Source organism: Amblyomma mixtum, chromosome 8 (assembly GCF_055824585.1).
Source record: "Amblyomma mixtum isolate Tamu chromosome 8, ASM5582458v1, whole genome shotgun sequence".
In the NCBI taxonomy this organism is placed as follows: domain Eukaryota; kingdom Metazoa; phylum Arthropoda; class Arachnida; order Ixodida; family Ixodidae; genus Amblyomma; species Amblyomma mixtum.
The window spans coordinates 112,599,468-112,621,306 of NC_143019.1; the positions used below are offsets into that span (position 1 = coordinate 112,599,468).

Below are 21,839 nucleotides of genomic sequence, written 5' to 3' on the forward strand. Positions count from 1 at the left end.
GTTCACGTCTTGCTCCGTTTTCTTTGAACCGATTGCGTACCTTCAATAGCCTTATGGCGTTGCCGTCTAAGACCCTATTCTTTAACAAGCCTACTTATTCTCTTGCCTGCCAGCAGAAATGCACTAAGACTCGGAACTATACTCCATCTGACAAGTTTTTTGCAGCTTGTGAAAGGTAAAGCCCTCTCGTTTAATCAGGGCCAAGGAAGACACCAAATAGTGCCTAAAAAAATTTGAGCAGCGCTGACTATTTTTCAAACAATTCATGCAGTAATTGAAAAGGATAGCGCCTTCTAAATACGGCGAGAGGTTCATTGTCTACTTAAATTAGCAGAAAAAGTTCGCACAAACATGGCATTGCGTAGGCGTGCTGTAAAGTAGTGCTTCTCCATTCGTAAACATGGAGTCCGCAGAGACAGCAGTCTCCTGCGCGCCGCAGCTGGAAAGTAATGCTCTTTCCTTCCCACAGATGGAGCCACCAGTCGTGGAGTCGGGAGGGGACGGAGGAACACATTTTGCCGCACACGCCGTTCTAATTGACTCAAATCGCCGTGCCCTTCACGACGCTGCAAACGACTTATGAGATGTAGTATAGTGAATAGCGTGCACAATGCAGGACATCGATTCGCTGCGTGACATCCATCACGCTGCGCCAGATCTGTCACATTCGGGCTAGATTGTCTAAATATGAGTTCAGCAACTGACAGGTTCCTAAAGCGCTCTGTTTCACTTCGCTCTTATGTGCTGTACGCATGTTTACAAATGAACATTTTCGCGCATTATCCTTCATGTGCACGCGCTTTTCCTTCCGGCCTCGTTCATTAAAACTTCCTGTTGGGCGAGTTGGTAGTTCATCTTGAAGTAGAAATGTTATAGAGCAAACAAAGACACGGACAAGAGAGACGAAACACACACACAAGCGCTTGTGTGTGTGTTTCGTCTCTCTTGTCCGTGTCTTTGTTTGCGCTATAACATTTCTACTTCAAGGCCTCATTCATAGAGCAAGCGTTCTTATCTACGCCATCAGTGGCTGTTTCGTATCTATGGTCCGTCGAAGAACCACCCCAGGAAGAGCTGTCCATAGCGCGGCAGCTCTGCAGGGACTCGCCTGCATTCCGATCTGTCGCTCCTCGATGGCGCGCGCGATGACCATGCAGAAGGGCCAGGCGAAGGCGGCGCCGAAGCGCATGCCCACCAGGTACATGGTGTTGTCGGTGTCCTCGTGGTACGTCGGGTAGGGGAACTGGCGCAGCTTGACCGCCAGCTCCTCCAGGCTGCGGCTGCTGTTGGTGGCGCGCCGCTGCCGCAGCACGTTGATGTGCGCCATGTCCACCGCCGCCTGCACGGCCGCCACGCGGACCGCCATCGCTGTAGGGACGAGAAGACGCGCGCGCCGCTGTCATGCGCTTGGCGCCTCTGGCTGCCAGAGCCTCACGGCAACTGATGCGATATTGCCTCTGTTACCAAAGGATTTAGCTTCGTTTCGCCGAGGCGCGTAGGAACACCTACTGAGAACAACACGAAGGAAAATGACGAAGTCCGGATACGAGAGAATGTAGGCAGAACCTGAGCGACAAAAAAGGAGTGCTTGAACGCGGGGGAACGCTTTCGCATTGTGCGCTTAAGGGTTGGTTAATATGTGATGGTTAAAAAAAGAACAATATCCCTGCCTAAGAAGTAATACGCAAAAGGACCCATTATTACTGCCGCATTACGCCCGTAAGGCGTAGCTTGTGTCATCTCAAGTTTTCCCTTTATTTTGGGGGATTTTCGCGGTATAATCTGGCGAAAAGAAATTCTTCATCGGTTCTGAGTTAAAATAAAGAGCCTAAAGGTTGTCGTTATTTTCTGAATTGCGGGACTTTGCAAATTGGTGCAGGGGAAAAGTGCCAGAAAATGGGCTTTGGGGGCCTAGTGAAGGAAATTTTTGGCTAAGCCATGAAATATCACTAATAACTGCGCTTAATCGTCGGTATAAGATCTTCTCATGTCATCTTCTCTAAAGTTCCTTAGCGGGATGCGTGCTCGGTTCCCAACCTACAGATTATGAGTTCTTTCATAGCTCGTCGACGGCCTCAATTGATGGACGCCTTTTCCCGTAGTCGCTTCTCTAATGCTCACGTATTAATATGGATTACAGCATATATGTCTGTGAGCATTGCACGCGGCTGAAAACTACTAGGTTAAGCCTCATTACCGCTAACTGTATCAGACTTGTTTTTAATCAGGAATGATGTTATCCGGGACACCATTCATATTAATTACTTTTATGTAGTTTCCGACCTCGCTTAAGTAGTGCGGCGGCCGCGGCTCAGGAACCCTTCGTAAGAATAATTTTCGTTTGTTTAAATCTACTTCGTGCTCATCACGTGACCCTGGTCACGTGACACCAGTCATGTACCGCACCAGAAGTTTAGGCCAACATCAATGAATAAAGCCAGGTCAGGGAACAGCATTTTGCGCTTATTATCGCCTCGAGATCCCCTACGTTCTCAAGAGGCGTTTGCAGCGTTAGTGTCCAGGATGTGCGTTGACGTTAAACTTTATATCGGTCTAAACCTGGCCACGTTTAATAACGGCGGTCCCTTTCAAGCTAGTATGTCTTGTACTCAGTTGCGCGGTGCAAAGATGTAAGATATTTCGTTTCTTGAGAAATGTGGCCGTTCGTGGTGACTTTCTCCTCTTAACGCTATGGGCGACCGGTGACTCACGGTCTTCGCGCTGCGAGGGCCCGTTCTCCGTGGTCTCCTTGCGGTCCTTGGTAATCTCGTAGGCGCCGCTCGAGAAGACGATGGTGTACGACAGGTCATGGGGTATGTCTTCACCCAGCGACGTGGTCTCGAAGAATATCCCCAACGCATTGGGCGTCACGTTCTTCGAGAAGAGAAGCCGCGTCATGGATAACTCGTCCTGGCTCGGCTTCAACGCTGCAGGTGAAAGGTAGAAATGGTCTCTGGTCACACTTCTGGATCTGGTTCAACGGTTAGGGAAATCCCCCGTGGTGGAGTATATTTGTAGTTTAGGCTAGTTTATGGGGTTTACGAGGGGCGTTCAATAAAGATTTCCCCTGACCCACTGCCTCTGGACGGAGAGCAACGAAACTTTGCAGATTTATTAGCCCTTCTCTACATAGGTGCCACCCAGGGACACACATTTCTCCCATTTTTTTATACAACTGTAAACACCTCGTTTGTAGAAGTCGACAGGTTGCTCCAAAAGCCATGTTGTGACTTCGGAAATCAGAGTCTCATCATCTAAAAAATGCTTTCCTTTCAAATATGACTTGATTGTTGGAAAGAGGTGAAAGTCCGATGGTGCGAGGTCGGGTGAATAAGGGGGATGCTGCAGAATTTCAAAGCCGCAGCAGCGTGCTTCCACCTGGGCAACATGTGAGTTGTGAACTGGGGCATTGTCTTGCAGAAGGCGGGCACTTTTGGTGAGCATGCCACGTCTCTTGCTTTTGATGGCCTCCTGCAATTTCCGCAGCAGTGAAGCATAGTATGCCCCAGTAATCGTGGCACCTTTTCTAGGAAGTCCATCAAGACTACTCCGTGCTGGTCTCAAAAGACTGTGAGCATGACCTTGCCCGCCGAGGGCTGGGCGCGTGCCTTCTTTGGAGGCGGTGAGTCCAAGTGCTTCCATTGCAAGGAATAGAGTTCAGTCTCCGGACCACAGTGATGTACCCAGCTTTCATCCTCGGTTATCAGTCTGTTTAAAAAGTCCTCCTGGTTTCCATGGCACGTGGTCAAAAGATCCTGCGACAACATTTCACTTGACGATGCCAGTTCTTCCCTACATCATCTGATGCGGAATCCTCCCCATAAAACTTTTTTATCTCATCGAACGTCTCCTATGGAGTGCGGCCTTTCAAGTACAGGAGCTTGACTGATCTGCATTCCACTGCATCTAATTATCACACCTCACACCACTTCAGCACCTGTAAAAGAAAGCCCATTATTAGTGCAGAGTTTCACATTGGCACGTGACCTATATAGTAACTTAAGTCGTTACACATGCGCAGTTTCAGCATCCTGCAGTAAATAGAAGTGAGTCAGGGGAAATCTTTATTGAACGCCCCTCGTAACATCTCAAAGCACTTGAGAGAAGCTCATTGGACAGTGGTCTAAAGGACTGCTGTCCCTCTAAAAAACATAAAAAGCGACCACAGTCGCCGAAGACAACAAAAAACGCACATGCGGGAAGCCCGCCAAAGTTCTCCCACACATTCTTGGAGTTCGTAGCGCCGAGTTTACCGTGCACTCGTGTCACTAAAGTTCCACGTTACACGGCTTTCCCGCGCGCACATCGCACACTCACTTTTACTTAAAACAACTCGGGCTGTGAGGGACTCCATAGTGAACGGCTGCGCATCATTTCGTCCACCTGGGGTTCTTTAACGTGCTCTGACATCGCACAGAACATGAGTACTGTTTCACCTTGAAAGAACGAAACGGCGCAAATAAAACGAAGGACCACAGAAAGGGAAGCGGAGGAAAGTGGAAACGCGGAGAGACCGGGGAAGAGTTTCATCTCCAACGAAAAGCGATGCGTCTTTCGCCTGCGTCTTTCGGGTCAGAAGCCGAGCACCATAACAACTGAGCCACCGCGGCGGGGCGAGTAGATTTCTAATAAGGCAGTAACTGCGCATTAGCATCCGCCTAAGCGCATCCACGCGGCTACAAAGAAGAGCTATACAACTTCTATATGAACTTCGTATAGTTCACGACTCATTCACATTGGGCGATTCCCCTTAACCTAGAACTAACACAGTTCCCACTTCGAGTTGTTGAGCATTTCGCTATAGCAGTACCTTATGTTAGCACTCCCGGTATAACTACGTTGGTAGGGCGACTACCACGGCGAGGCGGCCGTCCCGGTTTCGAACTTTGGATCAGGACGAATTTTTCTTCAACTACAAAGGTACTGTGGAATCTCTATAGCTTCTCTTTATCGCCGTGTGGTTGCTCTAGGGTGGACGCTAATGAGTAATCATTCCATTATTAGGCTTGTAGATTGTAACGAAAGAAAAGGCTTCTAAATGAAGCGCCTTCGTGAAAAAAAGGAATAAGCACAAGGAGGAGAAAAAAGATGAAATGAACGAAGAAGCGGCATTGCACATGTGTATGTACAGTCACAAGTAAAAAAAAAAAAGATTAAGACAAGTGTTCAGTCAAGGATGTCAAGTAATCTCTCGCGGTGCTGCTGTTCACGAAAACTCCAATAACGAGAATAGAAAGCTATCCCCAATCCTCAGTCGTGCGGTAGGTTCAGCAGAAAGTCGTCGCCTGCAAGGAATCTTTTTTTTTGCCTTTTTTCCGCTCTACCGCTCGTCGGTCACTTGTGCTTATCGTTTTTACTGGTGACTCTACCCTTTTCGTTTTGAGCTCATCCTCATCGCACGATCACCGCAGGAACATTAGCAAAAGCAGCTGTGTCTAGTGGTCATTAAATGAGTATAGACACCTAACTTTTGGGTACGCGTTTTCTTCTTTGTAATGAGGCGTAAGGCATTGTTATAGACGGACTACCACGTGGTGTCCTTCTACAACCACTACATAATTTAAAATAAAATTTCATTCTAGTGCTGGCCAGTTTCAGTTTCAACAGCCAAACAATGAGTGTGACGTCAAAGAGCGTTTACAGGTCACATGAGGCATGAAAAACTGCGATATAATCGGTTCTTCTACATTCGTTCGTATTCCGGCTCTTGAGGAAGGCTGGCTTTAGCACTGTAGTGAACTAAAACGATGAAAGAGCGATTATATCGCAGCGTTTTCATGCCTCACGTGACCTATAACCTCTCTTTGACGTCACAGCCATCATGGCATCTTGGCATCTTGGACGTCACAGCCATCGTGGCATCTTGGCCATCTTGGCAGTCAGCGGCAATCCGCTTCTTTGTCTAACCCTGCTTCTCGCTCTTGGCAGGCCGATCAGGTGTACCGCGATCTTCAAGGGGCGGCTGCGCCCGCACGGCGATCTCGGACGCTGCCACTAGGACTGTCCCGTTGCGCATGCGTCCACCTGGTCGGTTATCATCCACGTGCAGCCGACAAGCCCAAAGTACCCGGATGCAAGAAGCCGGGTGGAGGATCACGTGGTGTCTGCCAACAGCTATATAAACCGTCAACACCCAGGGATCATCGCAGTCAGCGGCAATCCGCTTCTTTGTCTAACCCTGCTTCTCGCTCTTGGCAGGTGAGTTTGATTTGCCAATTGCTGAAACTGGATATATTGTATATTTTTTTCGCCGCTGACTGCAAAAATGCCTGTTACATGCTCTGCTTGTTCCAAACCCATGGACGGAAAGTGTTTGACTTGTTCTCGTTGCAAAAGTAGCTACCACTTTGGAAAGAGCTGTTCTGCTATCACGAAAAATGCTTTTTCAAAAATGTCGACTGCTAAGCGTGAAACCTGGACATGCCCATCATGCGAATCCAGTGCAAGCAATCACTCAGACTCAGATGATAGTGACGTTTCTTTTGGTCATGAATTCTCTGCAGTTAACAGCAAACTTGACCAACTGAGAGTTACGGTTGAAGCTCTCACAACTAAAGTGGAGGAGCTGCTCCAATTTAAGGCAACAGGTGAAAAGGTGGCTGAAATCGTCACTGAAATCCAAACGTCAATTGAGTTCCTTTCTAATAAATATGACTCTGTCATGTCTACCCTAGAAGCGAACCAAGCTGAGTTAACCCAGCTACATGCCCGAGTGGAATCACTTTCTGAGACTGTTGTCGCTCAAGCTGAGCTGCTGGATCAATCAAGGTGCGCAGTTAATGATCTTGAACAGTACAGCAGGCGATGCAACTTTGAAATACATGGCCTCCCAACCAACCCTAATGAGAATTTGGTTTCTTTCATGGGCGATCTAGCTCAGACACTAGAGTTTCCAGAATTTGAAGCGAATACAGTCGCTTCAATACACAGACTGCCGAAAAAGGACAGTTCGTCTCCCCCTATCCTTGTTCAGATGCGTGACGTGGCGTCTAAAGAAGTATGGCTTGCTCTACGGAAAAAGCTTCGCGATTTACCTACGGATGAGTCTCACCCTCGGCTGTATTTCAACGAAAATTTGACACGGACAAACAAGGAGCTTTTCCGATTGGCCAGGTCTAAGGGAAAAGAAAAGCAGTACAAATTTGTTTGGACACGTAACGGCAAAGTTCTGGCCAAGAAATCAGAAGAAGTCAAGACTGTTATCCGCATTGAGAAGATGTCTGACCTGGATAAGATCTGCTGAGCATGGGTGATCTCGAATCCCTTGCATGTACAACATTTTCCGAAGTAACAAAATTTTTCGCAAGTGACGCACAACCTGCTTTTTGCGCGACGCACGTTAATATCCGCAGTATCCGAAAGCACTGGGATGAATTCATGGCACTAACTTCACCTTCTCGTTCTACATTTGACGTATTTGTACTGACGGAAATCAATATTTCAGCCGATATTTTCAATCAGTATGGAATACCAGGTTACCAAGCAATTTTCTGTACCCGACCTGCTAGAAAAGGGGGTGGCGTCGCAGTTTTTGTGAGAGACAGTTGGACTGTCACAGAGCTAAATTTTGACTTCCAGCAAGCAGAAGTAGTAGCATTGCGTTTGAGCACGCCAGCTCTCTCTCTGATACTCTTTTCAGTATACCGACCCCCCTGCTTCAATGGCAGGCTCTTTTTGGCCGAACTTGACAACGCCCTCTCAGCCCACTCGTATGAAGATTATATCTGTGTTATAGGCGATGTTAACATAGATACCTTTCGCCCTTCTAGGGCTCTGGTCTCAGATTATCTTGACCTGTTATCAAAATGGGGACTGCAACCAACTATCCAGAAAGCTACGCGAGAAGAATTTCTGTCAGGGCAACTTGTCGTCTCTTGCATCGACCACATAAATATAAGAGCTCCGAATTGTGCCCTACAATCTGCTATCGTCGAAGCAAAGCTGTCAGACCACTACTTTGTCTGTTGTTCTTTAGCCCGGAAATCGAACCCTCCAACAGCAGATAGTGGTAAAAAAGAAATTTCCATCTGCGGTCCCAAAATCTTTTACCGACTGGCATCGGAATACGATTGGGAAGTGTTCTTGGAAAACGTGCCCCCGAAAGACATTTATGATAAGCTTGTTGAGCTATTACAAGAGTTTAAGAAAGCGGCTACTCGCGTGGTTGAAATCAGGCAGCGCAATAAAGAAAACTCATGGATGACCTTAAATATACTATCAGCTATAAAAAAAAAGATTTGCTCTGGGCCCAGTCGAAAAGGGCACCTGCATCTATCCTGCTACGGTCCAAGTATAAGGTTGCAAGAAATAAAGTAAACGCAATGATTCGTCAGGCTAAAAGAGTACATTTTCGTAACAAGTTCAAGAATGCAGGCTCTGATACTAGAAAAACGTGGTCTTTGATTAACAATCTACGAGGTGTCAAAAGGCGTGGCAATGATGGCAATGATTTTGTGTCGTATTTCGGCACTGATGAAGAAAAAATAGCTAATGAATTCAACAGGTTCTTCTCGCAAGTTTCGGGCAGTGCGCAACAGAATCCCTTATTTTGTACTCTGAAGAACAGCCCAGTTGAATCTGCACACCTACATTTGCTAAGTGAGGATGACCTCTGTTCAATTATTTTTGGTCTTAAACGCAATAGATCTGTGGGAATAGATGGCATTTCAGTTGATGATTTGCGAACCTTGTTCGACATACTTAAAGGTGTGTTGCTGTCGCTGTTCAACAGCATTATCTCAAGCGGCATGATCCCGGTGAACATGAAAGCGGCTATAGTTACCCCAATTCACAAAGGTGGTGCACGTAATAGGTATGAGAATTATCGTCCTATTTCAGTCTTGCCCTGTTTGACTCAAATATTAGAAAAACATCTGCTGTTTACAATGACAAGTTTTTTAGATAAGCACAAGATCCTGTCACCGTGTCAATATGGTTTTGTACATGGTAAAGGGACGGAAATGCTTTTGGAGGATTTTTCTGACATGTTAAATCGATCTTTTGAACGTAACCAAGTGGTGTGTGCACTGTTTCTGGATGTCAGCAAGGCTTTTGACAGCGTGTGTCACAGTGTGTTATTGTGTAAACTGTCCAAGTTAGGCTTCCGTGGAGCGTTTCTTTCGCTGTTGGAAAATTTTTTACTGCAGAGAACGCAATATATCTCCATTGGCCGGGCAAAGAGCGCTTCTTTGTTAATTAAAGCTGGCGTCCCGCAAGGTTCTATAATTAGTCCCCTGTTATTTAACGTCTACGTGAATGACCTTTCAAACTTTGTTCCTGTAGGCCTGTACCAGTACGCTGACGATACTGTACTTGTAACCCAGTCACCGAACTACTCTGACTCAATTTCTTCTCTTCAAGCTGCAGCAATAATTTCTATGGACTGGTTCTCAAACAACCTAATTAAAGTTAACAGCTCTAAGACTCAGCTTATATGCTTTCACAGCCCGATGAAGAAGGTAGATTTAAACCATCACCTTTTCTTGCACGGATCTGATTGTTCCCAATGTCAATGTGTACCCTTGAGCTATACAAATACAGTGAAATACCTAGGATTATACTTTGACAGTGCTCTTTCATGGAATGATCACTTGTCCCACGTTTGTAAAAAGCTCCGAACCGTCTCCTGTGTGCTTTACATCAGGTACTACATGCCGCTTTCAATACGCAAAGTTATCGTAAACGCCCTTCTTTATAGCATACTGCGCTATGGCATAACGATTTATGGTCACTGTGCAGTTCGCTGGAAGTGCAGGATTAATTCTCTCCTACGATCTTTATTAAAAAATATCGGCTATGATTTAGGCCTTCCCTCCAATTCTGATCTCTTTAAGGTATTTTCTCTACCTGATTTTGATCGCCTTTTGATGGAAACGATCGTCCTGAAACATTTTTGGCTTAGTGACTATAAGATTCCGTATGTTCCCACACGGTCTCTTCGACCGAAGGAACCTTTTTGTATTCCCCGACGGTCTACAAGATATGGAAGGCGTTTAAGAGATTATTACGTTCCCTTTCACTTTAACAGGTTACCTCCAAGTGTTCGCCGGGCAAAAACTAAATACAAATAAAAAAGATGCTGCGATACATTAATTAGAGGGTTTACGACATCATGCATGTGCTTTACTACCCGTCAAGTAAATCTTGTGATTTCATTGGTTACTGCTGTATTTATTGCACTGATCTGAGGTATTATCATGCCACTTTGGTTTTTCTTCCTTGCGATTTAATCTGATGAGGATTTTTTTTTCCTTCATGTAACATGAGTCTTGTGTCTATTTTGTTCTCACCGTCATACTAATTTGTTGTCCGTTATTTTGAATGTGTTTTTTTTTTGCCTGTGTGTATGTCTGCGCGGTTCCGCTGCCTGTCGGGCTCTGCCGCTCAAGCCCTATGAGGCTTTGGCAGGCCGGATTTCTGTACATTTTTTTAAATATTTGGCGCAATAAAGTATTATTATTATTATTATTATTATTATTATTATTATTATTATTCGGCCGTTGAAATCGAAACCGAAACAGCACGAGAAAATTCGATTATAAATTATTTAGTGGTCGTAGGCGAATACCACATAGTGATTCATGCATAATAATGTCTTCTGCATCATTATAGAGAAGAAAACATGCCGCCAAGGTTAGGTCAAGTTGCCTTGATGTCCTCGCGTGCCCCCGCTTTCAGGGTGGGGACACCGCCGTTCCCCCTTGCAGCGGCATGTTGGGTCCCGCGGTCGCATGGAGGAAGGAAAGAATGCGCGGTCGCATACAGAGCGGTATTCGTATGGCGTGGTTCGTATGCGGTTGCGTGGCGACTGGAATAATGCGACTAAACTGGATGTAAGGGATCGGTAGCGTTCGCGAGGGCACTCAAAGCGGAGCGTCTCCTTTCTTGGAACGCGGCCGCTCGCGAACGCGCCGGGAAGTACGGGTGTCCACCCGCCCCGCAGAACCGATTCGCGCACGTTCTGGCACGAATGTGTATTTGTGTTTGTTTTTATGTTTATTTAGTGGTAGAGAGGGTGGTTTTACCTTGTTGAGGCCGGAGGGCTGGCCATGCCCTTGAAGAACCAATCATGTTGAGAGCACAACATGATTGGAAGCTACGAAATGTGGGCCGGGCCTTTAGGGCTTTAAAACCGGGCCCCGGAGCTGGAAGCGGGGTTCTGCGCTAAGGTCAGGTGCTACGCATCTTCGGCAACGCCGAGTAGGGGCCTCCCCTAGTGTTAGCCAGTTCCACCCTTTTGTTTGGTTTGTCCTTTTTGCCGTTTAATTTGTCTCTAGTGCCTTAACTTGTATCTATTGTAAATATATGTACATAAACTTGAAGTATTTGCCTTTATCCCTGCATCTCGACTCTTCGAGAGACCGTCTCTGACGGGGCACCCCTGGTGCGAAGAAATAAGCTTCAGTCTTCGAGTTACCAACCGTCTCTGGCGGGGCATCTCAGGTGCAAAGAAGAAGAAGAAGAACCTGAAATTTACTGGCGCAGTCGACAGGATCCTGCGGCCATCGGAAGACGGCGCAGGAAGAAGACTTGAAGGCAGGAAGAAAGGCGACGGTCAGGCAACAGCAGCGTTCGAGAAAGGACCTGCGGAGAGACGGCGGCAACGACGCAAGGACCACGGCAGGAGTCCAGCGACGCGAGGCTGCATCTGGTCAAGGAGAGCAGCGCGTCGTGAACTCGACGGTCACCGGCGGGTCACAGCAAGTGACGACAGCGTGCACAGGACCAGCGGCGTGCGACAGCTCATCGCAGCGTCCGGTGAAAGTGGCGGTGGACTGCGACGCCAAGGAGCTGGCAATGCGGATCGACACATCGAAACGGCGAGTTTCCTTCGTCGCATTGTTAGCGTCCCTGTGCATGTGTTCGAGCCGATAGGACAGTTGAGTGGTATAGACGGCGGTATGGAGAGTTATCCATGCCGGCACTCACTCGATGTGAGGTACCAGGTTGAGTTAGCGAAGGCGCGCTTAGCGGACCTTCAGGCTCAACTCGCGAAAGTGAATGGCGGAAAGGTGCTGCTTCGTGAGGAAGAACCTCAGGAAGTTAAGTATGTCTTGAAGGTAATCGAAGCCAGACGCCAGCAGGTAGAGCTCGAGATCTCTAAGATCAAGGAGTCTAGGAGAGCCATTGAATCAGCCAGGGAGAACTGCTCTGAGTCCCGAGAGGTGAGGCCGCCTGTGCTGGAAGACAAAGGATTATGCTTGCCATGCACAGGTCAGGGAAAGAGCAGCCAGGTCGCTGTAGGTAATCAGCCGATATGCGCGGACGCCTCTTTGTTGGGAAATGCCGAGGAGAGCGAAAACGAGATTTCTGAAGGGATCACAGCTTCGCCACTGCGGGCGGCTAGCAAAGAAAAAGAGCAGCCCAATTCTGATGGTCTAGGGCCAGTCGAGACCAAATTGTCCGAAACCAAGCAGGAGAGTGATATAATTCCTGCAGGCTCTATGACTAAGATTGTGACCTCCGACACGGAGCTAGTAACCGGTGAAAATCTGGCGTTGCTGCAAACACACACTGTGTCGGCCATAGGGCATGAAGTGCCCCGTAGCGTTCCTGGTGACAACAGCTCTACATCCGAGGCAGAGAGCGGAGGTGGGCCCGCTGGGCCGACCGGACAGAGCGTCGCACAGTTGTCGAACGCACCCGGTGTGTGTCCGGGCAGGTCGTTTGAGGACCCGGAAATAAGGGGCGACTTGCCGCAAGGCAAGCTCGGGTTAAGTGACTGCGAGGGAGCTCATGGAGCCTCGGAGTTATATGATGCCACGAAATCGGCAAGTGCCTATAATGCAGGGAGCGGAAATTTCATTGCATGCCCGTGCAGGAACGGTGCAAATGGCTCCAAGCGAGGCGGAGTGGCAGGAGGCAGGTGCGTGGCTTTCACCTTGAAAGTCGGCGCGTGGAACAGTTCGTTCCGTACTGCAGTGCGCCAGATCAAGTGTAGTAAAACCGGCCTCACTGGTACGGTTAGACTGAGAAGGGGATATGCCCCTTGCGCAGGGCGCGGCCCGTGCTGGCGCGCCGGAGAGAGCGTGCCCTCGGGGGCGTCGTGTGGTCAGGGATTTCGACCCATCGAGGGCCGGGATGTGTTTGATCCTGGAGGGCACCAGCTTTTGTGTTCTTGCCCCGCTGTGGCACCAGCCTAATGAGCCGAGTGGCAGTTAGGCGTTAATTGTGTTGAGACGCGTAGTGGCTCGAACGCACACAAGGACGCTCGGTGCGACTAAGGAGGCTCACGTGGCCACTTACGGACGTCGTGCGAGTGCTACTGAACGCTCTAGTTGCGAGTGTCGGTGTGTGTGTCGAGCAGGACGCGGGTGTGCATGCTGGTGAACTGGGTGCAACGCACCAACTTGGACGCTGTGTTACGGCGCACGGCAGGCATGCCACTGTGTGTATTTAAATGTGCATTTTCTTAATGTTGTGTTTGTGCCCGTGTGCATTTTTTTTGTTTTGGTTTTGTTGGTGCAACTGGTCGCAGCGCGACAGCTTGGGCTTCGGTGAATGCGCTGGATTTACAGGTGTGAAACGCGCATTTGAATGTGTACGTTTTGTTTATGTTATGTCACCCGAAGGGTAGTTTCGTGTCAGACACCGATCCCTTTTGTTTGTAATTCTAAAAGTGACATTTGAGCCCTTTGTAGAATCTTGGGAAGGGCGTGTAAGGGATCGGTAGCGCTCGCGAGGGCACTCAAAGCGGAGCGTCTCCTTTCTTGGAACGCGGCCGCTCGCGAACGCGCCGGGAAGTACGGGTGTCCACCCGCCCCGCAGAACCGATTCGCGCACGTTCTGGCACGAATGTGTATTTGTGTTTGTTTTTATGTTTATTTAGTGGTAGAGAGGGTGGTTTTACCTTGTTGAGGCCGGAGGGCTGGCCATGCCCTTGAAGAACCAATCATGTTGAGAGCACAACATGATTGGAAGCTACGAAATGTGGGCCGGGCCTTTACGGCTTTAAAACCGGGCCCCGGAGCTGGAAGCGGGGTTCTGCGCTGAGGTCAGGTGCTACGCATCTTCGGCAACGCCGAGTAGGGGCCTCCCCTAGTGTTAGCCAGTTCCACCCTTTTGTTTGGTTTGTCCTTTTTGCCGTTTAATTTGTCTCTAGTGCCTTAACTTGTATCTATTGTAAATATATGTACATAAACTTGAAGTATTTGCCTTTATCCCTGCATCTCGACTCTTCGAGAGACCGTCTCTGACGGGGCACCCCTGGTGCGAAGAAATAAGCTTCAGTCTTCGAGTTACCAACCGTCTCTGGCGGGGCATCTCTGGTGCAAAGAAGAAGAAGAAGAACCTGAAATTTACTCTGGAACTATGCCGTACATGGTTGTTTCGCTCGTAGCAATAATATTATGCCACTTTTGAGTATGTATTATACATTGTGCTGTCGCTCTAACTACACGGAAGCCGAAAAGTAATGATGGACTGCTATATCCCCAGTCCCTGGCTGCACTGAAAAAGGAGAGCGGTTATTTGGTGTTCATTTGTAGTTTTAATTTAGAGTGTCATGTTCGCCGAATTCAGTAGAATTATGCTGCATTTGTTGATCGTATGTAAGGAGTGTTCACAGGGCCCTGATTTTCACTTCTATGCCAGCGCGGAGGATGACCTGCCAAATATAACTATTTCTGCGTAGTTAACACCCTCCTTTTCAACATTCTTTGGGACCTCTTCGTCTTATTCCTGTTCCACATGTGGAGAATTCTGCGCAGTAATGACAAACTTCTCTTCTAAACGGTCCGTCGCCACACTGCTCGGAGGTATACAGCTCTGACATGTCTGAAACCTATTGGTCATACTTTCTCCACTGCTTGTTCCGCAAAAGAATTATGCAGACGGTTGAGTTCTTCTGTGAACGGTGTTGACTACGGGTAGGTTGATGATACGATGGTACGACGTTTTGCTCATTCGTAGTTGCTAAGTCGCCTTATTCGAGGACAAATTTAACTGACGCATTTATTTTTTCTTGTCAAAACTTCAAGCAAAAATCATCAAAAGCGACCATTCACAAAGTAACCTCACAAAACCAGCCTCTGATAACCACTTTGTTTGAATCCCATTATCCCTGCCATGCAAAACTAAAAAAAGAGGCGGAGTAACGCGGGCGGCATTCCTCGCTTCCGCGGAACCATCTGCTGCAGTTCCAAAAGACGCTGGCTTGTCGCCTCCCTCAGTAGCTGGGCAAGCAATAGATCTCTTATTTAGGTATGGGTCTGGGCTGGTTGTAAAACCGCGTTTGAAGTAAAGCGCGCAGAAAGACACGGACGAGTCAACAGGACAGACATATGCTCTCCTCCGCGCAGCTGTCATCGAGAGGCAAAAAAAAAAGAAAACGTAAAGGAGACGAATTGCCTGCCCAGAAACACGTGAGACAAATTTTACTGATGTGGCTGCGTGACGCCAACGAAAGGCGCCTTTTTTCTTTGTGGTTGAAAAAAAAAGGCTCCTTTCGTTTGGGTACCGCAGTCGCGACTTTGCTAACTGGCGCACACAATGTAGATACGCCGCTAGGATATTCGTAGTGAGCTGGCGCAAAGAAGTAGAGGAGGGGCTTAGAACGCGTTCGTGACATAAAGATAAATAAATTAAACAAAATGCTTGACGAAAGCACACATACTCGCTTAAGAGGGCGCCTAAATAATATGGGTGCCTTACTAGGAAACGCCTTTGCTGTCAGGTTCTGTACGAAGCACTTGGCAAATTTGGATGTGGCCTTGCAAAATTTAATCCTCGCCTCCCCTTGCCGCAATCAACTTCAGGACAATTACAGCTTTCCCGGCCTACGTCGTCGGCAAACGTGCTAGTGGTCTGGACAAAAAACACGTTTTCTGACAGCGTGGTGCACAGAATGTTCGATGTGTACTGAGGCTGCTGCACAAAGGTGCGTATCCAATCGGGAGAAGAAAAGCAGCGGGGAATGCTCGAAAGAACCGGTGGGAAAGGGTATCTGTTGTTTCAGCCAGCGTCTTCGCTTCGGCGGACGCGGTTGTTGCGACGCGCGTCTCTTCTTTCACTCTTTCCTCTCATCTTTTAACTCTCCTCTGTCTGCACGTAGCAGCGGTGGTGGCTCGGCTCGAGCCAGTCGGCAGGCCCGTGCACTTTCCTTTTCATCCTTCTCTGTCGCAACAACAACAAACAACAACAAAAAAATGCTCTTAACCTGCAAAACCAAGGCGAAAGTATGCGCAAGTTCGCCCATTGGGCCACGCTTCTTTTCTTAAAGTGAGCTCGTGTTGTGAGCGTGACGCAGCAGTCGGAGATCATGCTATGAGAGTCTGTTGCGTTCCCAGGTGTTCTGCTCTCTCTAGAAAAGGACAGCGGCTATTTCCCTTTGCCCGAGAAAGCGTGCGGAGAAATCAGGTGAGACGGTTGTGAACCAACAGAACTCCAAAGTATGCAAGGAAAAGGCGTGCGAAATGCTTGCATTCCAGAACATTATCTGCTTGGGGCGGAGTTGTAATGCGCAACTTTAACGTTTCATCCTCGTAAACCTCTCGCACTTAACTTCGCGGCGTTCGAGAAGCTGTTTCAATGACAGTCTTTGACGAAGATGAAAATGTAGCTTGAAAGAAGCAATCCTGTTTGTTTACAAAGTATTGAAATGCAAAGCATCCGGGTCAGCAGGATACGCTGGAGCATGCAACGCCCGTTGTGAAAATGTAACGACTGCTCACAAGGCGCTGACATTCTCGGCAGATTAGCCGCGAAATATGGTATACTTTATAGTAACTCAGATTCACTGTTTAAACAATCTTTGGTACCATTCTGTCTTTGCAGAATACCAAAAATTTCCTGAATTCCACGCGATAGAGGCAGTTTCCTGTCCGAAACAGCACGCCGCCGCATTGCCCCCACTGTAGACGAACGGGAGAGTGGGACAATACATGCCTCCGTCGAGAGCGGTGTCCTCACCCTGAAAGTGGTGCTGGTCATCGAGACACCCTAGATTAGGTGTCTATACAGCGCCACCTGGATATATTCACTGGAGCTCCCAGGTGCACGCAGCAGTTTTTGGTTCGGACATACCACGGCGAAGGCGCTGACACGCGAAAAATTCTCTGCGTACACAGTTATTATTAAAAGAGTTACGCACAAAGAGCAAAGTGGAGTAACCTTGCGTTGCAAGAATACACCGTTAGAAAAATGTACTAGACCGTACGCACACATGAGGCCAGTTAGCCGTGGAGTGATTATTAGGCTGGCAGTACATGCGTCAAACACTGGAGTCTTTTTCCCTGTCGTACAAGGTTGCTTTTAGGCCTACTTTGTAGCCAGCAGGGGAGTCTATAGTGAGTCGACAAAAAGATACTTCAACTGGGGCGTCATTTTCTTTTCACAGAACTATGTGCGTTTTCTTGCCTCCGCAAGTTGGTCGAAATATCCTGCTTATACGCAGACGGTAGGGTGCAGAGAAGAGTCATGGCCCAATATAAACGAATACTACTTGAACAAACTGCTCGGAGCACAGAACTCCTGGAAATAGTGTCCTGGAACACCGCCGTATACACTATAAACGAGCTTCAGTGCAGCGACTTGCAGGACGTTGCAAATTTCTATTCAGTGATCAGTTTGGAAAGCACTGAAATATAGCTTCCGGGCAAAATGCATATTTAGATAAGCCTGAAGCCATATTCGTCCGTACAACTGTGGACACTGAAATCACAAAATTCTTTGGAAGGCTATGCTTCAACCGTACCGCAACGTAGCACAGATGCCGCACCCGTTTAAAGTTAAGGAGTCTTACCGTTGTCTGAATGGTATCAACCCTCACTTTTAAAAACTACCAACAATATATGCGTGATGCACAGGATTAACTGGTGTCTTTCATCACCAAAGGCCCCAATGCAACTTTCCTGCCTAGAAAATATTGAAAATTGGCACATAATGAGTGATTATGAGTCTCGAGGGACAGTAACCAGGAGCTCTCTGTCCAACTGCACTGAGAACTGCTGCCCGAATGCGGACGTGGCGTCGTCGAATAGCTGCCTGCTGCTTATTTTGTACGTCAACCGACGCTACCTTTTAAGGAGTACTCTGTGTTTCACTAAACATCTTTAACCGCGAGGGAAGCAGGCGTTCCACAACTCACGGACTCCGGGCAGGTTCCTCTGGACGTCGGTGACTATGCGGCGCGAGTAGTTGTTCACAGGTCCGTAGTAGATGGTGTCCACCTTTATGTCCCCCAAGTCCGGCGTATACACGGGGTATATGATGCTGCTGACGACGGCTTCGCTGCCCACCCGGCCACGCTCATGCTGGATCTTCAGGAAGGGCAAGGACACCATGCACACCTCGAACACGAAGGCCAGGGGGCGCACCCGGAGCCGCCGCAGGTACAGGTTCTTCCAGACCAGCACCGAGAACTGGAGGACGCGCTCCATGGCGACGAGCTCGTGACGCCGGCAGCAAAATGTCGTCCGGTGCCTCCGCTGGGACGAGTGGAGAGCTGGATGGGTGGACGGAGAGGGAACCAGGCTTTCGTTCAAAGACATTACGCCGGTGGCAACAGTCGCAAGAAGATTCGGATAGAGGCAGTGTTCCCCCCTATATCTCCTTGCTGTGAAGACATCTGGCACCATCTTAATATTTGTTTAAATAACCCTCAATGGCCGCGCGCTCCCTTTTATTCTTTGCGACCTGTTTCAGATAAATCAGGGCGAGACAGAAAGAAGAGTTAAAAGCGGGCCACGCATTAAATTCCGCGGTCTGACTAGAAAGTGTAGGTACAGCTCGCAGAACACACGAGGTGCAAAGATCACCAAGTTTTCGCACAAAATAGGAAATTCGTGATTGACTCGCACTCGCCCCTTAGCTTCAATGGCATCTGTGCGCGCTACAAATATTTACCTTCCAAATACAGACGGCTATAACGTACAAATAATTTCCAGTGAACTCTGCTCCTTACTTGGTGAAGCCAGGTGAATCTTCACTGTAATCTCCTAACCTTTATTTGCCTCATTTTAAGCAGTTTAAAGACCAGCGTACCGGGAACACGGTTTAATTTTTTTCCGAGGTCTGCTAATGATGAGACTATAATCTGAAAGAAACCACATAACTGAAAGTTTTATCTGACAGACGGGATACGTGGGCGCGTACTACGCATGGGTCCCTGCCTTAGGGTACCGAGATTCAGCGATCCAATAAATCTATAGGCATTTTTCGACGCATCCAAAAAGCTTAAAGATACTCGTGGCCATCTCCCGGCCACTTTCTGCCAGTTCCAGCACGACATGCCTAAAGTGGAAAGCATTTGCAGCTTCCTGGGGCCACACTTACCCCGTACGTCTTCAGCCGTGCCAGCGTCGTCGGTCTCATTGGGGATATCGCTTGAAGTCTAAGAGACCTCTACCGCACGCTGTATAGCCTGCAGCCTCACGGCTATTCTAGCCAAGCGCTACAAACGAACTCATTCACTACTGCCTGAAATGAAAAGTGAAATGCAGGGGCTTCGATATATCAGAATACCTCTCAACAAGGCTAAGCTTAAATCAGGGGCGCAGACCGATCGCAGCTCTATGATAGCAGTTCCCTCGCAAAAAGGGAAACGAGCTGAGAGCGTTGGCTGATCTCATGGGCAATGTGCTATGGCGCGAAAAAGCCATACGCAAATACCGCGCTTGCGGAAAAGCAAGAGGTGAGGTTCAGAATAGGGAAAAGCGACTTACAATGGAGGCGCAGGCCTGAGAAGTGTGAGACTTCGAGGCAGCCGTGCAGTACCTGCGCTTGCGAACACCAGCTCGTGAACTCTGCATGTGCGCCTGGTGCTTCGTCTTTCTTGACGTTAGCGCTCGCGCTGCACCGGAATAAAACCACGTTTTCTTTTTTTTTACAATTCTATTTGAAGGTCTCTTGGATGTATGACTTTCGGCTTCTTTCAGCGGTTCCTGTTTTGCATTTGCGGGCAACGCTCCGCGTGTCTGCAACAATCTTCTCGCAGGAGTGCCGTATTGCGTTATTCAAAAGTCAGTTCAGGGCAACATTCTAGCCGGTTTACTCACGATCCCCTGTATAGCCGGCCCCGGTCAATACATACTAAACGCTTGTGGACAACGATATCGGATATGGTCCAACACCGGACACCGCCAGCTGTTGGAATATATTATCCAGTGGCATTTTGACGCAATTCCTTGGACTCTAACTGTAATTATTATTATTGTTGGGAGTACCTGGGTAGTATGGGAATAGAAGGTGGCAAAACAGCGCGGTAACTGTCTTTTAAAGTTTGTAAAACAGCACGGTAAAGAGGTAGTGGACGGAAAGAGGCAGCGAGAACGTAGCGAGTGACTCAGAGCGGGCAGTGTAGAGCAACGTTACAAGAAATAGCTTTAGTTCGCAAACACAGCGGTGCTACGCGCCTCCATCTCCGAAATTCCCAAAAGGATACTCGGCGGTCGCACCTCGAGCCTGTTTTCATTTAGTGTCTGTTTTGTGCGAGGGAAGCAGAATGCTTGTAATATCTGGTGAGGACACTATCTAAAAAGCATTCGTGTTTCCGCTGTCTTTAAGAAAAACGAACGCATTTACTTCTTTGAAGCCATCTTTATATACCCGCAAGCGAAGCCATGCCGGATGTTTCCGACGAAAACTTCGCAGTGTGGAATAGTTGGATCCAGCCCGCGGAAGGCCGCCGATAGATCGAGACGTATACTGGGGTAGTTACGCCTTCTACCTTCAAAGGTACTTTAACGGCTTTATTCTTGATTATCCAGGACTATCATATTACTCGCCCTGTACTACAGTGAACGGACCATCTTATACAAGGTGGAGTGCATGCTTAACAGCACGTATACTCACGCGTAGATCCTCTTCCAACCCATTGTCGCCGTGGACGGTAGTTAACTGCGCTCAGGAGGCGTTTGTTTCGGAAACCCCCTAAAACAACCAACCCGTTTTGGTACGAGCATGATAGCAAGATTCTAAGTGGTCACGTCATGCCGTACAAGGAACATTTTGCCATGACTCGGTACGCATACGTCCTGCAATAGGCAGCTTTCGCGTGCTTCCGTCTGAATTGACGTTTAGCAGTTGCAATTCCTCGATCACTGCATGCGTAGCGCCGAGTTAGGCTTCCTTGCGTCTTATAGGCCAAACACAGTACAGAATGAACCAAAGTAGAAGGCACTATAGTCGCTTGTATGCTGTGGGTGCGGCCCGGGCTAAGGCTTTCCAGTATACAGTTTGGAAGAACGCAATAAGCGTCAATTAAAAAAAAAGGCTCACATGTCCGCGACAGGACTCGAACCTGCAATCTTCTGATCAGAAGTCAGACGCCTTATCCATTAGGCCACGCGGACGGTTAATTTTTTTTGTTCATTGCACGCAAATCAAATCTGCTCAGCAACCAAATGCTTTACGTGCACGCATACTATTCCGCGATGCAGATAGACTTTATACATGTCTTCGTACACTGCACTCCATAAGCACATCAAATTGCGGGAGACATACACATGCGTCAAGAATCAGCAACCATTCAGGTGGCTGGTCTTGGGCAGCATAAACCCCGCGCAGCAAGGCGCACTGTTCACCGAACAGAGACTTAGATGAACGAGAGCGTTCTGCGTGTCGATCCATCATGCGACTCTTTCACAGGCTAAAAAGTCTAATCAGCATTAACAGATCGCACGGAATCCCGAAGTCTTTCATGACAGGCAGGAACCGTACGCTGTGAGGTGAGATCTCAATGTCCTTTTTCGATTGTCGGCTGTAGTATCTCCCAGAAAAACACTGCATCACGGCACCAAACTGCATCACCAAACTGCAAAACACTGCATCACGGCACGGTTGGCCGCACAGGCGACTGTTCACTGACCATGGCGCAAAAGTCCCCTTGGCCCGAAGCCAGA

The 21,839-nt window shown here is 48.2% G+C and overlaps 1 protein-coding gene and 1 non-coding gene across 2 annotated transcripts; both read right to left on the reverse strand.

Annotated features, from left to right (window-relative positions):
* Window positions 1-1,015: 1,015 nt before the first annotated feature.
* LOC149333958 (uncharacterized) lies at window positions 1,016-18,377 on the reverse strand. The gene is made up of 3 exons (XM_089557828.1): window positions 18,086-18,377; window positions 2,712-2,927; window positions 1,016-1,368 (listed from the first exon to the last, which is right to left on the reverse strand). The coding sequence occupies exons 1-3, from the start codon at window positions 18,375-18,377 to the stop codon at window positions 1,016-1,018; spliced, it is 861 nt and encodes a 286-aa protein (XP_089413954.1).
* Window positions 18,378-21,217: 2,840 nt separating this feature from the next.
* Window positions 21,218-21,290, reverse strand: TRNAR-UCU (transfer RNA arginine (anticodon UCU)). The gene has a single exon. It is a non-coding gene; the product is annotated as a tRNA-Arg (tRNA).
* Between the last annotated feature and the right edge of the window lie 549 nt (window positions 21,291-21,839).